Source organism: Orbilia oligospora (assembly GCF_000225545.1).
Source record: "Orbilia oligospora ATCC 24927 unplaced genomic scaffold scaffold00004, whole genome shotgun sequence".
Taxonomy (NCBI): Eukaryota; Fungi; Ascomycota; class Orbiliomycetes; order Orbiliales; family Orbiliaceae; genus Orbilia; species Orbilia oligospora.
The window spans coordinates 1,440,137-1,455,519 of record NW_011645561.1 but is presented as its reverse complement, the minus strand read 5'-3'; the positions used below and the strand labels follow the sequence as shown (position 1 = coordinate 1,455,519).

The 15,383-nt window shown below is 45.1% G+C and overlaps 7 protein-coding genes across 7 annotated transcripts; 2 read left to right on the top strand and 5 right to left on the bottom strand.

Moving 5' to 3' along the window:
• Nucleotides 1-118: 118 nt before the first annotated feature.
• On the top strand, nucleotides 119-1,532 carry AOL_s00004g427 (uncharacterized protein; the record flags this gene model as incomplete). Its single annotated transcript, XM_011119076.1, has 5 exons — nucleotides 119-342; nucleotides 448-727; nucleotides 819-1,264; nucleotides 1,327-1,434; nucleotides 1,502-1,532. 5 exons carry the CDS (start codon nucleotides 119-121, stop codon nucleotides 1,530-1,532), a joined length of 1,089 nt encoding a protein of 362 aa, XP_011117378.1.
• A 449-nt stretch (nucleotides 1,533-1,981) lies between these two features.
• Nucleotides 1,982-4,176, top strand: AOL_s00004g426 (uncharacterized protein; the record flags this gene model as incomplete). The annotated part of the gene is made up of 5 exons (XM_011119075.1): nucleotides 1,982-1,991; nucleotides 2,107-2,205; nucleotides 2,439-2,577; nucleotides 2,660-3,006; nucleotides 3,095-4,176. 5 exons carry the CDS (start codon nucleotides 1,982-1,984, stop codon nucleotides 4,174-4,176), a joined length of 1,677 nt encoding a protein of 558 aa, XP_011117377.1.
• Nucleotides 4,177-4,952: 776 nt separating this feature from the next.
• On the bottom strand, nucleotides 4,953-6,703 carry AOL_s00004g425 (uncharacterized protein; the record flags this gene model as incomplete). Its single annotated transcript, XM_011119074.1, has 2 exons — nucleotides 4,953-6,106; nucleotides 6,220-6,703. 2 exons carry the CDS (start codon nucleotides 6,701-6,703, stop codon nucleotides 4,953-4,955), a joined length of 1,638 nt encoding a protein of 545 aa, XP_011117376.1.
• Nucleotides 6,704-7,765: 1,062 nt separating this feature from the next.
• On the bottom strand, nucleotides 7,766-9,782 carry AOL_s00004g424 (uncharacterized protein; the record flags this gene model as incomplete). Its single annotated transcript, XM_011119073.1, has 3 exons — nucleotides 7,766-8,068; nucleotides 8,151-8,480; nucleotides 8,544-9,782. 3 exons carry the CDS (start codon nucleotides 9,780-9,782, stop codon nucleotides 7,766-7,768), a joined length of 1,872 nt encoding a protein of 623 aa, XP_011117375.1.
• A 937-nt stretch (nucleotides 9,783-10,719) lies between these two features.
• On the bottom strand, nucleotides 10,720-11,664 carry AOL_s00004g423 (uncharacterized protein; the record flags this gene model as incomplete). Its single annotated transcript, XM_011119072.1, has 3 exons — nucleotides 10,720-11,223; nucleotides 11,296-11,415; nucleotides 11,647-11,664. 3 exons carry the CDS (start codon nucleotides 11,662-11,664, stop codon nucleotides 10,720-10,722), a joined length of 642 nt encoding a protein of 213 aa, XP_011117374.1.
• Nucleotides 11,665-12,610: 946 nt separating this feature from the next.
• Nucleotides 12,611-13,366, bottom strand: AOL_s00004g422 (uncharacterized protein; the record flags this gene model as incomplete). The annotated part of the gene is made up of 1 exon (XM_011119071.1): nucleotides 12,611-13,366. One exon carries the CDS (start codon nucleotides 13,364-13,366, stop codon nucleotides 12,611-12,613), a length of 756 nt encoding a protein of 251 aa, XP_011117373.1.
• Nucleotides 13,367-14,202: 836 nt separating this feature from the next.
• AOL_s00004g421 (uncharacterized protein) lies at nucleotides 14,203-15,072 on the bottom strand (the record flags this gene model as incomplete). The annotated part of the gene is made up of 2 exons (XM_011119070.1): nucleotides 14,203-14,487; nucleotides 14,560-15,072. The coding sequence occupies 2 exons, from the start codon at nucleotides 15,070-15,072 to the stop codon at nucleotides 14,203-14,205; spliced, it is 798 nt and encodes a 265-aa protein (XP_011117372.1).
• Nucleotides 15,073-15,383: the final 311 nt, after the last annotated feature.

The following is a 15,383-nucleotide window of genomic DNA, read 5'->3' as shown; positions in this document are numbered from 1 at the left end:
CCCCGAATCCGCTTTACAAGTGGCTGACGATATTCAAAACCTCGACCGATAAGAGCTGCCCAGCTAGCTGCCCCGCCAAACAAAGAACTTTCAAAGAAAACCCCACGGCCGCACAAAGATGTCCGAAACCGACCCAGCATCTTCAAGCCTCAAATCTCTCTGGGAAAAAGCAGAGCGCCAGCGAAAAGATCTCTCAACTTTCACCGATTACAATTCTATCGCCTATAAGAATGCCGTAGCAGAGGCTTTAGCTACAGTATCCACCTGCAAGGATGTCATAAACAACCTCTCACTTTTCAGCAACAACGAGATTTTAGAGGATGCTGCTACAAATGAACTTAAGTACTATTACCTACCTACCCACCCATCTTTCTATATCAAACATCAAATCAATATATTTCTAGATTGGTAGTGATATTCTAATACTCTTCTTTCTGATCATTGCAGATATATCCTCGCAGACGCCTACAGAGGGGAGCTCCTCCTAAAGCAACATGACCGCTCAACCCGCTTGTCCACTTTACATGACGCCAGAACCGCGTATAGATCATTCCTATCCCTCTGCGATTCATACGCTCTTCTAGGATCCTATGAAAAGAAAGCATACCAAGTTTCCGATAAGATCTCGCCGACAGTATTCTCCGAGATCCACATAGATGCTGCCGCAAGAAGGAACGCAAAGATCGAACAGTACAAGCACGAAAAGGAGCTAAAGGCCAAACTAGACGTACGATATTACAAAATCTACTTTTTCCATATTATTAGTTTATAGAAATAAAAAGAGTCAATAACTAACTTATCTGCACCGGCTACTACAGCAGCTCTCAAACCTCGCACAATCCCCCAATGTCGACGATGAAGATATCCGTTCTCTATACCTCTCCCAAATCGAGCTAGCGGTAATGCAATCCCTCCAACAACTCGAAGGTATCTACCTCGAGATCGATATCCTCGGCAAAGCACCTTCGGAAGAACAGCTTCTTGAGCAACGTAGGAGACAACAGGAGGAAGACGAACGGTCCAGACGGCGGAAAGCGGATGATGGCTATTCTGATCGCGTTGATCCTTCTGAAATATTTAGAAAGGCGAATGGAAGACCGTTGTTAAGTTCTGACGGGAAACCTTTGAGGCCGTTCACATTACTTTCGAATCGGGAGATTGTGAAGGGTGGTGTTTTTGGACCGGGTCATAGGTTGCCGACGATGACTATCGACGATTACCTAGAGGCAGAGAAGCAACGAGGAGGGATCATTGAGGGTGGCGGGTAAGATATATAAAAAAGACCCTGACAAGTGAAATGATGCTAATCTTGGACTACGAATATAGTGAAGCATCAGGCAGGCAACCAGAGCCAGATGAAGATAACCTCGAACTTGCAGACCAAGAAACATACAAAGCAAGACAATGGGACGAATTTAAAGAAGCAAATCCAAAGTACGTTCCCCCCTTCTTAACCAAGACGCCCTTTTCATTTCATATAACTAACGAACCGCTTCATTAGGGGATCCGGAAATACAATCAATAGAGGATGAAAAAATAAATAAAACAAAATAATATTTACTATCATAAATTTAGTGACATGTATCAGGCGTTATAGAGGCTCAAGCAATAAAAACCTTACACTTCGGGGATCCTATTCTATATATTCTATTCTATGTACCTACCTAGGTACTTAGTATGTTAGTTTTAAGTAATATTGACATCGGCACTGGTCGGGGCACTTATCCGCCAGTTCGGGCCGATAAGTGGCTGATTCTCGTCGCACAGGCGGAATACCCCACAACCTAAAACGCAGATGATATCACTTCACTTTCGCGAATTATAATTCCCCGCCGGCCAGAATTGAAACCGCTTTCTGAACGTTACTCTAGCAATCGCAATCAATCTTCAGCTTCGTGTACCTCAGAATTATAAAGTCTTCTCATACATAGCTTGTAAAATTCTCTGAATTGAAAGGAGCAGGAATAATATAGTCGACACCATGGTTCTCGGTCAGTACCTTCCCCACAGCCTGCAGCCGCTCGTTAAGCGGCATGTCAGAGTTCGTATAATTACAACATCAGTCTAACCAAGGAGTTGTGTTGCATCTACATTAAATATCAACAGGGAAGCACTTCATCGGCGACATCAAATCACCCGTCGAAAGGGCCTTAAAATGCCTTCTCGAAGTAAACCCCGGACTGGGACTCATCGAATCACACAAAGGTATGTAAGTCGATGCATAAATGCATACAAATCTAGAATTCCAGAAATTGAGACTAATAACTGGCAAACCTATATCGATGTTACACGATAGTGATCTATAATCGTTCCGGAAAGACGGACAAGGTTCTTTTGATATCGGGAGGTACATTGATCATAAACAAATTCAAGATTAATATCCTCATCGATCGAACCAAAGACTGACTAAACATCTTGATAATCTTTTATCCGAAAAGGCGGAAGTGGCCATGAACCCGCTCACGCCGGATTCGTAGGCAACGGTATGCTAGATATCGCCGTCGCCGGTGATATCTTCGCCTCTCCATCTGCTGCTCAGATACTAGTAGGCTTGAAAGCAATCAAGGGCACCAAAGGGTACTTATATACATCCCTCCCCTCCGAAATTAAATATTAATATAATAACAAATATCGATATATATCTAACTTTCCCCGACAGAACCCTCATGATCGTAAAAAACTATACAGGTGACAAACTTAACTTCGGCCTAGCAGCCCAAAAGGCCCGTTCCGAAGGCCAAGAAGTTTCAGTCGTCTTCGTAAATGAAGATGCTTCGCTTGATGCCGAATCTCTAGTCGGTAGAAGAGGTCTTGCCGGTACGGTTTTTGTGCATAAAATCGCTGGAGCTGCTGCGTCTCGAGGACTTGGCCTCTCAGAGGTTACGAGGATTGCGCAAAAGGTGGCGGATAGTGTTACCACTGTTGGTGTTAGTTTGGATAGGTGTAGTGTCCCTGGGAGGGGTGGACAAGAGGGACTTGGGGGTGGTGAATTGGAGTACGGGATGGGTATGCTACTTACTTGATTACTTCATACCGTGATACGGGAAATGATAGAAAGATGGAATAGCTAACCAAGACAAATATCAATACACAGGCATACACAACGAACCCGGTGTCCTCCGCACCAACCTCACAGACCTCTCTTCAACTGTCTCAAAAGTCTTATCCTACCTTCTATCCCCATCCTCACCCGTATCCTTCCACAAAAAAGACACCATCGCCGTCTTAATCAACAATCTCGGCGGCCTAAGCATCCTAGAACTCAACGTAATCGCCCAGGAAGTTCTAACCCAACTCTCAAACGGTCCCCAGCAGTTCACCATCTCTAGAAAATACATCGGATCCTTCATGACCAGTCTCGACGGTCCCGGTTTTTCAATCACAATCCTCAAACACGACGATGAGATTTTGGGATTACTAGACGAACAAACCGAAGTTCAAGCCTGGCCGAAGCAATTTACTGATGAAGAATACACACCCGTCGAATCTCGAATTACTCAATACTCACCACCAAATAAACCCACATACTCACCCAACCCCCACCTCATCGTCCCCGCAAACCTGCTAACCAAAATCTCTTCATCCCTTCTAACAAAAATCCAATCCGAAGAACCAACAATCACAAAATACGACACACTAGTCGGCGACGGCGACTGCGGAACCACCCTACTAAAGGGCGTAACATCCATCAACGACGCCTTCAAAAACGGAAAAGTAGATACGACAGATCTATCAACCACCTTTGAATCCATCGCAGAAATAGTAGAATCTAGTATGGGCGGTACATCCGGTGCCATCTACGGTATCTTTCTTAACGCATTTGTAAACAATCTTAGAAACTCTAACGATGGAGAAAAAAGTCTTCAGACTATCCTTCAGAAATCACTTTCCAATGCTTTACAGGAGCTTTGTACATTTACACTGGCAAGGAAGGGACATAGAACCCTGATGGACACGCTCATTCCATTCGTTGAAACCTTCCAGCGGACAGGAGATCTCAATAAAGCAGTGGAAGAAGCCGGGAAAGGGTGCGAAGAGACTAAAAAGATGGAAGCTAAATTGGGGAGGGCGAGTTACGTTAGTCACGAACAGGTGGAGAAGGATGGAGGAGTGATGGACCCCGGAGCTTTGGGATTGAAATGCATTCTGGAAGTATTGGGTCAAGAATTGGCATAAACGGGTTGAATACTTGAGAAACCGTATTAGATAGGTATTAATAGTTAGTAGTATAACATCGTCAATCTGAATACTCTTCATTATATCTTTGGATAGTTATACATTCCAATTTCGGCCGTCGAAGTTTAATTTGACCCTTATTTCATATAGATACAGGAGATAGCTATCTTGATTGAAGACCTGAGCTCTATGCTAAAGTCTATAGCTATCTCAAATCAGTAGGAAAAAACGCCATGTGCACGTGCATGTGTATAACTCTCTTAATTTAAGACGTTTATGACAGAATCATCCTTTCACACAAGTTTTATGAGCACAATTTTCTTAAATTAAGACCTTTATATAATAAACCCACCCCGAAGGCAGCTTGTGGGTTTGTAGGGTTAACTAACTAACACCACTTCGAAATTTCGTACGTATAAGTACTTGGTACCTACCTATTGCATACCACTATGAGTTTTCGTAAGTCATAGTATAGAAGTATATATCGATATCTATAGACACAAGTCCCATCGATATCACGATAGAAAGTTTACAACATAACATTAACACCCAAAATCTTCAAATGAAGTACGTATCGATATCATATATAATAAATCCATTAATCATACAAGGGCACCATCCGTCCGTCCGTTATCCAAAGATTCCCAATTTACCGTTCGGAAAACAACCAAAAAGAAAAAGAAAGAAAGATGCAATTACCTATGCTTTACATGCATCATCCTATACTATACTATACTATATCGCTATCGTATAAACCCCCCTCTCAATCTCGCCATTTACAACTTATTCCTCAACCATCTGTTGAAGAATTCCAAACTACTCTCTGGCTGATCCATAGGAGTCATATGACCAGCTTGGTAAATTCTCAAGAATGTAAGATGTCCAGAGCTCTTGATCTGTCCAACACTCTTTCCGCTATCGGCCATCTTGAAATCCTGGAGCTCAACCTTGTTAAAAGCAGCCTTTCCGGGCCACTCCAAAGCCTCAGTCCAAGCGTGATTTCCAAGCCAGTTGCAGATGAAATCAGCATCACCAGCATAGATAAGAACAGGGATCTCCTTAAGAAGATCTGGAACAAGTCTATGGTATGGCTTCATCCAATCACCAGCGAACAAGAAGTTCCTGTTGATATCGAAATTACACGAGTCGTAGCTACCAACTTCAGCACCAACGGCATCGATAACATCCTTCTTATTCAAGAATTCCGAAATCCAGCCAAGATCTGGGTAGCAGAGGTTGGAGCTATCCTTGCAAGGTCCACGGATATCGTAGACATTGGTACCGGTGCGCTGGTATGGTCCCATCATCACATTGTTGCAGTAGATGGAAGCTGGGACACAAGACCAAACGCTCTCGGAGTCGTAACAGTTAGAGATCATGCTGGCGCAACGTGGGTAGGCATTCTTCATTCCCTGGCACTGAGACTCGTCAAGGACGGCTGGGTAACCACCCTTTCCGCAGGCCATGGGTTCGTAGTACTCGTACTGGGTAAGACCATCGGTAAGACCGTTTCCGATGAGGACGGACTTCAAGTTGATGTTACGGTTCTTGTGGGAAAGGATCTCGTGGGCGAAGACGGGGATGTAGTGACCGGCATAAGATTCACCAGAAATGTGGAAGTCTTGCTTGGCGTATTCTGGGAACTGTTTGAAGAACAAGGAGAGGAGAGCATAAACATCCTTGCCAGCGGCGACAGTGTTGGAGACTTGGCCGCCGGAGTAGGAGTAGCCGACGTTGACGGGTTGGTCGAGGAAGATGACGGAAGCATTGTTGTTCCAAGAGGCAGGGTTGAACTTAAGTTCGCCGTTCTTGGTGATGGAGGATGGTCCGAGCTCCATGAAGAGACCGGTCAGGGAAGAGCACCCAGGGCCACCGTTGAGCCAAAGGACGACGGGGTCCTCCTTAGGATTAGAGCGGGATTCGAAGAACCCTATGGAGCAAATATTTGTTAGTTACCAGTCTCATTCTAACGCGCGTCATCTTTTCATTCCTCGTGTACGAATCCGGAGGAATCCGAGGGGGGTTATCATTTCTTTTACTCACAGTAGAACAAGTGCTTGTCGTCCTCCTCGTTATCCAAATATCCACTGTATTGCTTGACTCCGGGGTCAACGCCGAGCTTGGATGGGTCAACCTTCTTGCCTCGGAGTTTGAAGCGTGCCAAGTCTTCATCAAGCTTGCCGTCATCCATGATGCTGACTTCGTCACCAGAGACGTGGAAGTCCCAGTGGCTCTTTGGTCGCTTGGTGTGCTTCTTCGGCGAAGACTTGACGGAGATCTGGTCTAGCTTACGGGGAAGCATGTTCTCGACCTCAGCCCAGAGATCACGGGTAGCCTCAGGTAGAGCCTTGAGGGCATCCGCGACACTGTCAACAACAGCAGCGATTGGGTTCTCGGGAGAAGAGTGATGGTGATGGCCATGACGTTCCTGGCCGACATCAGCACCGAGAGGGATTTGGTTGCCGACGCCCGGATGAGCGAGCGTCAAGGCTGGCAGCAGCGCAGCGGCTGCAAGAGCGTACTTCATGGTGATGACGACACTCTTTTTTGAGGGGGAGAGATTGTGTAGTTAATCTAGTGTTCTACGCGAACGGAGGATTTAAAATGGTGACAGTGACTGCTCTCCCGAAGAAATAGCAGAGGCGAGATGGGGAGAGAAAGGAAAGAAAAGAAGAGTTTTGGAAACGTGGGACGGGCGCGCCTTTTTAAATGGCTGGCGACGTAACACCGTTGGATTCCTCCGATGCGTGAGCAAGGCGATCCACAGCAATCCTTCGCTGTTTGTTATCTCTCACTTGTTCACTCACTCACATTCACTCTCACACGTAGCTTAGCGTAGGAGAGCAGCCGACACTAACGCTGATGCAGCTAGTCTGGTCCTCCTACACCGCAGGTTTCGGCACCCGATACGACCCAGCTACCTCTGCTCGCATGACTGTTTGCCCGACCGATGAGGTAACAGCTTGGTATCCCTGGTCTGACAGGGGCCAGCTGGAGCTACATCTGGATGTGCATATACTTTCCAGGGGTCAGAAAAACAACCAGCCTCTTTGAGGTTTAATCATGTGTAGGCTGGTCTGGCGGACAGTCGGGCGCCACCGAGTCTTCTTTTTTTGGGCCTTGCAATGTGCCTCCGTTTATGATCGTTCTGTTTATGGGCTGTAGGCGCCCTTATCGCCATTTGCGGATGGCGATCAAGAATCCAATTTCCGTTGTGAACCTTGGAACCCAAGGCGGATAAGCAAAACTGTAATACATAGGAATAGATATAAAAAGGTAGATGGAACGCGTGGTTTGCATATTCGCTTCAAATCAAATTCGTCGTAGTTTCGTCATTTTCGTCAGCCAAAAGAAAAAGAAACAGAAACCAAGGCAGGGAAAAAACGGGTATCAAAAGCGAGCCTCGAATTCGAATCAAAGGCAATAGACGCAAATGCTCAAGTGCAACCTCATTCTTCATCATAAATGAAAAAAAAACAACACCGCTGATGATCATGAACAAGAAACCGGTAAACCAAACAAATAGAGAGAGGAACAGAGAAAAGTGATGTCAAAACGCCATTCAAAAAAGCGCAATTTATTTCAACCGTCAACCGAACGGGCTGATGCTCATCTTGCCCAATCCTTCATGTGCATCTAGTATATAACTAGATCGTTTCGACCTTGTCCCACTTGTCGCTCCACCGTTTGTACCGTTTTGATTGGTATTGGCTGGGATCGCGACCGGTGATGACAATACTGTAGGGCTCTGCGAGAAGCCCGGGGAGACAGCTCTTCGTTTTATGATGGATGGTGGCTCAAATTGAATTTCATCATCATCTCGTCGCCGCTTGAGCTTTCTAACCTCAGGACTACGACTGATTGGAGAATTCACCATAGAATCCGTTCCCATCTAAAAAAACAAATAAGTTAGTCAGACTCTGGATTTTAATCGAGATAAACGTGGGATAAAAGGAGGGAGAGAAAAAGCATACAATTATATCACCATCCGGGTTCATTCTAAATCCCATAAACCCACTCGGACTCGACGACTCGAGGGTCCCCCAATAACCTGAGTTTCTCTGAGCCGCTGATTTAAACGAAGGACCACCCGCTTCATCTTCAGTATCCTCAAATACCAATGCATTATCATCCTCTGCCTGGGCATTCAGCACTGGTGTTTGAGGGACGGTCCTAGTATCTTCCTCATCATCATCTTCTCGCAGTTGCCTTTGAATGGCTGCTTCAATTCTCATCTCGGCATCAACAGGTGCAGATTCTTCTATGAGTGCAGCCTTGACACGCTGAAAATGTTTAGGCTTGGGCTGCAGTATGTTAGCAATTTTTGGTCAAGCTCTGACAGTAATTCCTTTTTTAAGAGTACTTACCAGTAGGTTTCCCCTTCTCACAACTGGTCTGCGTACCGCATCCGTTTGCTTCCCGGTCGCTCCCTCCATTTTCGTATCCTCACTCGCCCCACTTCCACTTAAAAATCCTATCTTCTTCATTGCCTGCGATATTGACTGTCGTCGCTGCGCTAGCATATCACTCAACTGGCTCCCAAAATACCCCCCCGAAGCAGATTTCTTAATCTCTCCGTTCGGTGGGGTGGTCGGGGATGGAGAAGCTAACGAAGTACTAGAAGCCGACGCCGAGCTCGAGCTCTGTCTGGATCGACCTTTCCCTCTCAACCTTGTCATATGTCGTCTATTTAATAGCGCCGAGCTGTTGAATATATCATTCATACCACCGGAGGAACTGGGTAGTGAAGGGCCGAATTGAGAATGAGCGCTACTTAATTCCATTTCATCATCCGATGATGACGAAGAGTCGGAACTGGAATCGGACTGGACACGTGAGTCGGCTAGCATTGATGAGAGCATACCGCCTGCTCCACCCCCTCCACCACCGCCACCACCACCTGTGTACATGGCGATTGGAGAGTCGAGACCACGGCGAGGGATCGGCATGCTTGGTGTTAATGGAGACGAATCAGGAGAGTCGGCAATAAAGGAGTGGTGGAGAGAGGTACAAGAACGGGTGAAATCGAGGCGAGGCCGTCGAACGGTAGAGAAGCCAAGTGCTGGATCAAGATACGGAGGCAGAGGTTGGGTTTGTGATGGTAATTGAAGCGATAAGCCACGAGGCAAGGAAGGACGAGTGGGTGTGAAGGGTGCAGCAATAGGTGGTGGCAGATGAGGAGGAGGAGGGCCGAACGTCGAAGATGAAGCAGTATTAGAAACGGTATTAGATGATGTTAGAGCAGTAGTAATAGCGGATTGGGTGGATAACGTGAGAGGTTTAAGCGGAGGGTGAGGATGGGGAAATGATGTGGAAGAAGGGTCTAGAAAAGCCGACGATGCTAATGCTGTCGAGGTCTTGTTGACAGGATGCGATAGGCTTCTAGAATGGTTCGATATCATATTCATAGGTGGAGAGGGTCTAATATTTGGATTTAGATTCTGATTTGGCAACTTCCCCCCTTCACTCAATTTCCGGGAATGCTCATTAATGCCATTCCTTGAAGAGGATGTAGGTCTGGCGGTGGAGGAGGAGATGATGGTGTTGAGGGAAGGAGAGCAAGTGCTCTGAATGGATTGGGCAGCCGACGATGTTTCATCGGCCATGGTTCGGTAGGTCGAGTCCCGTCTAGCCAATCGAGTCCTGACTAATCGAAGCCAGCCGTCCGTCCGTTTCGTCCGTTTCGTCCAACTATCGGTCGGCTAACGCCTGTTGCGTCCGTTCTAGTTTAACTATCCTGTTTTGTTCTGCCCTTCTCTTTGTGTTTTTTTTTTGTTGAAGCCGGGAATGTGCAGCTGCAGCGGTAGCCCTAAAAATCCTGATTTCGGCCGCTAGGTGTCGGAAATGGTAATCCGAATGTGATTGTTTTTTGATGTCAAAAAAAAATCTTGATTTTCGTTGAAGGTCGAAGGTGTGTGTCGTTTGATGATTCTAGAACGTGGTTCCAGCACTATATTGTCGTGGTTCAAGGAGAGAGAATAAAAACCCCTTTTGAATTTTTTAGGTCGGTGGAGTGATATTGATATGATGAAGTTCAAGAAAGTGATGATGATGGTGATGGTGATGATGAGATGGAGATGAGGTGGAGAGACGAGAGGGGGAGGAGGAGGTGAAGTATAAGTCTGGTCTGTCCGTGCGGTTCAACTGCAGTTGCAGTGCAGCGCAGTACATACCAGGTTACTTGGGTACCCAGTAACACTGCCTGATGGCCCAGGATAAGGCATGCAACACACAACTGAACCAGTCTGCATTCGAGGTCTTTAGCTCCTATGGTGTATACCCAAACCCCGCAGCTGGAATCAGGCAATATAACTGCACTGGTGGTATTATAATATTGCTTTATGTAGGTACTTAAGTAAGTAGGTACCTTATTAGGTACTAAGAGGAGGTACTTGGGTATATTATTGGTGCCTTCTCGATATTCTATAGACATGTATTGCACGCTTCGCCTCCATCCAACATCCAACATTACCCAACACAACAGGCTTTCAAGTTCTATCCTAGTTTACAAGATCAGAAAGAGCCACTGAGACTAGAGCTAGTTTATTCGGACTCTGTGTTCATGAAATCTACTATTTCTAAGAGACCCATTTCTTCTAAACCCTTGATCAGCACTTGGGCTCTCAAACCCCCATCCTGTAAAACAATTCTTCCACTTCTAACACCTTTTAGCAAAGCTTCTTTCTGATTGAAGAAACTCACCAACTCCTTTCGAATTGATAGACCTCTCGTGAGAAGGAAGTTAATGTCCATAAGGTCGGTTTTCTGCTTAGTTATGTCCCGCCGATTAGGCAATGCGTTCAACTTTTGTATTAGCTGAACATCATCGCAAACCACATCGTATCCTCCACACTTTGTCGAAAAGGGTTTAACATCAACACCTTGGAAACTTCTCGCTCGAACGTTGACCCTTACACCAGTTGCTTTGTCTACCGCGTCGAATCCGTTTTTGGTCTCTCTAATGATATTAAAACCAGAGCTTTCTATTTTCGATATCAATATCCTCAGATTTCCGCTTCCAAGTTCAGAGAATTCCAAGTCAATGTCCTGATGTCCCAGTATTATATTAGATTACGAGTTTAACTATGAGATGCTTGATATCATGGGCTGGACACTAACGTTGGTGACTCTATCGCTTCCCTTCGCTCGTATAGCGAAGCCTCCCACGAAATATAGCGTCCCGCGGTCAAAGTAGCACTTCAGTTTGTACTGAAGCGCTTGTGCGACAAGGTCTACTTCCTTTGAGGGTTACCACGCCATTAGCAACGAATCTAAGATTTTATACTCGAGGCAACCTTCTCACCTTGCCTATCCCATTTTTGAGACCCGATTGGGTCGCAGTGCCCTTCTCTATGACTGTCACTATTTGCAAAAAAAGAAAAACTCCAATAAGAACTTGAACTTTGTGTTATATTACTGATCTCGTATTTGCAGTTTATATAAGCCTAGTCACCGACGAGTTTTACATACCATGGCCTTCGGGCTCATATTCACCTTCGTCCTCCCTATTATGGAGTGGCTGGCCTTCAAAATGGCCAGCTTCACTAACACTCCTGTCCAATTGAGTATGCCCGCTTTCCCCCTCTCTAGCGAAGCTCCCAAAATCTAATGGGGGTAAAGAACTCCCTTCCTCCTCGTCGAGAAGAAACGAAGATCTTTTCTTTAAGTCCCGAAATGATTTCCGGGCTATGCATCTTTCCTTATTTTTTCTTTATAATAAACAATTAGAATCAGACTTCATTCTTATTTCTTGGGCGGGGTTCACCAAGATCACCTTAAACCACCCATTATCAAGTTTATGCGGCATCCAGCCGAGAGCACTGGTCTGTTTAAGATTGAGAAGAATTTCTGATTTTGTCTCCCTTTGTGGCGTCTAGGAATGTGACTCGGATTTCCTTATAATATAATACCGACGGGTTCGAGGCCTTTATGGAATGCCTGTAGCGATTTGGGGATTAGGTATGTATAAGTAAGTAAGTAAGTACTTAGGTAAGTAAGTTTCAGACCTTTCATTACGGTAGGTTTCAAATTCTATATGCCCTTATTATGGTATTTTGACTATATTGATAAATTTGTCTAAACGATCGACGCAGAATAGAATGGTGCAAATTTGGTCTCAATCCGACAATCCGACCCGCAAACTTCTAATTTTGGCCGATGAACTACCATAGACGCTATGTTTATGCTTTGCATGTACAACCACGCAGTCTGTTCTATTTGATATTCGCTAGGTAAGCTTATATATAGGTCATATTCCTACTCAATGTTGAATTAACATTCCTTCACTACTGTACATGAAAAAAGACCGCTGAGTAAGCTCTGCCATATATTTACAAAGGAAAACTAGCTCGTAGTTGTACGTTAGCTTCTCTAATATAATTAATTACTTAGCCTAGAACGATAATCTCGGGTTAACTGAGGGCATATTCTGAGATCATGATTGATCAGAAGGCTCTGCAGAAAGAGTTGCAGACTTCATATATATACTATCGAGTATTGGGATACTTTCCAACGATAGGCAGTTTCGTATCTCTTTAAGTGTGACTGGAAACTCCTCGGGACCATTGTAATACTCTTCCCATGGTTCTCTTCGTCTCCAAGCTATAAGCGTAACCACCCAACCAAGAATTCTGGCCCTCAGATCCCCCATCCGCCATCGACCTTTCTGGAAACCTGTAAAATTTTGAGTCCCGGACTCGCCTAGACATAGCAAGTATGCGCTCACCAAAGCGGGAAATGAAGGTACCCCGACTTTGTCAAATTTGGAGGGCAGTTCGAAATAGCTTGGAGGCGTTTGAATTGATGTTGGGTTTGTAGCATCAAAATGAAACAGAATATCCGGAATCAAGATTATATAATCAGCTGTTATGCAAAGTTTTTCCTTTGAAGCTAATAGAATGCATTCGTCCGAATAACAAGGAAGGAGCTCGTCTTCGTTGGGCGGGAATACAGTCCGTTTGAAGGGTAAATATTCCGTTAAGCATTTGGACGCTATTTCTAAGTACGCTTTTGGAACCAAAATGTGCATTGAGTCCGAGACAACTGATGGTACTTCGTGGCAGATTGATGCGTCGTCGCCCCAGATAACATGGGGTATCTTGTAGGACCCGAGAACCAGAGGAGGAATGAAGCGGAGTCTGGCTGTATCCGGCCGTAAGGGCGGTGTTCGATCGTTGTAGTCCCATACCATAATTTTCGATAATTAGTGGTGATTTTCACCTAGAAACTTTTTGGGGTGGGCTGGGTACGAGACAAGGTGGTTTTCTGGCTGAGGACTTTTCTTCCGTCAGAGGTCCCAAGTGCAAAGAAGCTTATATAGTAGGATTTCAATAACTTGTGACAACTTGGCCGATCTCTTCCCACGCGGCCACGACGGTTCGGATTTGAGCACGTGCGTGAGATCTGCGGATCCGGCGCTTGTTGTTCGCAGGCCAATCGATCCTCGGGGTGTATTTATAAATTTAGAACGAAAATTATCGTCGAGAAGAATTAAGAACAAAAATTTAAAAAGGGTACCGCGAGCTTGGTGACCAGGCTTACCTGGCTGCGGAACCTACCCGACGAACCTGCGGACCGTAGTTAAGAAATTAGCTGGTTGATCCTGCCAGTAGTCATATGCTTGTCTCGAAGATTAAGAGAAGAAGTAGAGGATACCTAGTATACATATATGATCCACCCACGTGACTAGCCTGTAACTATAAACTTACTACTACGGCTTCCACCCGGCGTACTCATCGTATGCATATCAACCGAAAGCGATGACTACAATCCTGAATTACGGGAAAATAGTACGCACCTAATATATTAATATGGGGTGTCAAACATACTTGATCAGTTGGATATTGACACTCTCGGTAATTATAATATACTCCTAGAACCCACTTCGGATTCCCGAAACCTGAATCTTTATGGATACACAGTGCAGTAATGATATTGCAGGCGGCTTGCGCAAAAAGAAAAAAAGAAAAGAAAAAGGTTTGAAACGTTGTGCTTCTGGTATACTTCCATCTTATAATATAGAGATCTTCAACCACTACTACGAGTATTAACACCTCTCCGAACCAATCGCCCCTCCTTCTTGATCTTCAATTGACATCTAGCCTGACTCCCACCTTCATCAAAGCATAGCTCCCATTCCAACGGTAATGATGCCCGTTTTGCATACTTTGTATCCTCGGCATCGCTACTAATCCAAGAGTAACCGTACTTCAAAACCACATTCGCTCGGACGATAAACGTCCCCCACCCGAGTCTGCGGACCGAATACGGTGGCTTATATCTCATAAGCCTCGGTTTCTTGAATGTTTCATGCTATGTAATCCCAGTTAAAGTCAGTGTATTCGTATGGCATCACACGTAAATAATATATATCAAAAGACGTACCAGCAATATCTCAACCTCATTAACCACACTCGTATCCGAAATATTCACAAAAAACTCCCAATTAAACAACGCCCTTTCATCCTCCAAATTCTCCGGCGGAACAACCGTATTCCCAATATAAACCGTCAAAGTCTCAATACTGATCTCCTTAGCCTCTTCCTCCGCTATAGCTTCCTCATCTCTTTTTCGATAGACATCAGGGTATCGACTTTTAACTCTCTCTTCAACTTCCAATGACCGTTTCGCCGACGACATAGTTCGACACATGGGACATTTTGCCTGTAAATTCGCTGCAACAAAGTCTTCAGGACGCTCGGCCAATGGGACGATAGTCATCTGTGAAGTTACCGAAACATCTGCCCATTCGGTCATGCAGAGTTCACAAAGGGTGTGGGAACATTCTGTAACGACGGGGCGGTGGAGGAGTTGGCGACATATTGGACAGAGGTCATCGTCGTTTTCGATTTCGGTTTCTGGATCTGCTGCAGCTGCGTCTTCTTCGGTGGAAGCCATTTTCGAATTCCTTTTTTTAAATTTTGCTATAATTTTATTAGTTAAAGCATTGCAGTTATGTAGAAACTTGAGTTTCGATATCGGTTATAACGTGGGAATGCATGCATTTATGCAAGTTAAGCTTAAACAAGAGGCTGGAGCTTAAGCTTAGCTTCGAATTTATAGGCCGGTTGGATCCTGCGATCTCGTGGCCTGCTTAACCCCTGTCGTGTCGAGCTAGCTGGTGGCACAGCAGCTCTAGCTTCGGTAAACCTTCCGGGACAGTTAGCTCGTATCCTCTGTACAGGGAGCTAACCATAAACTGAGCGATA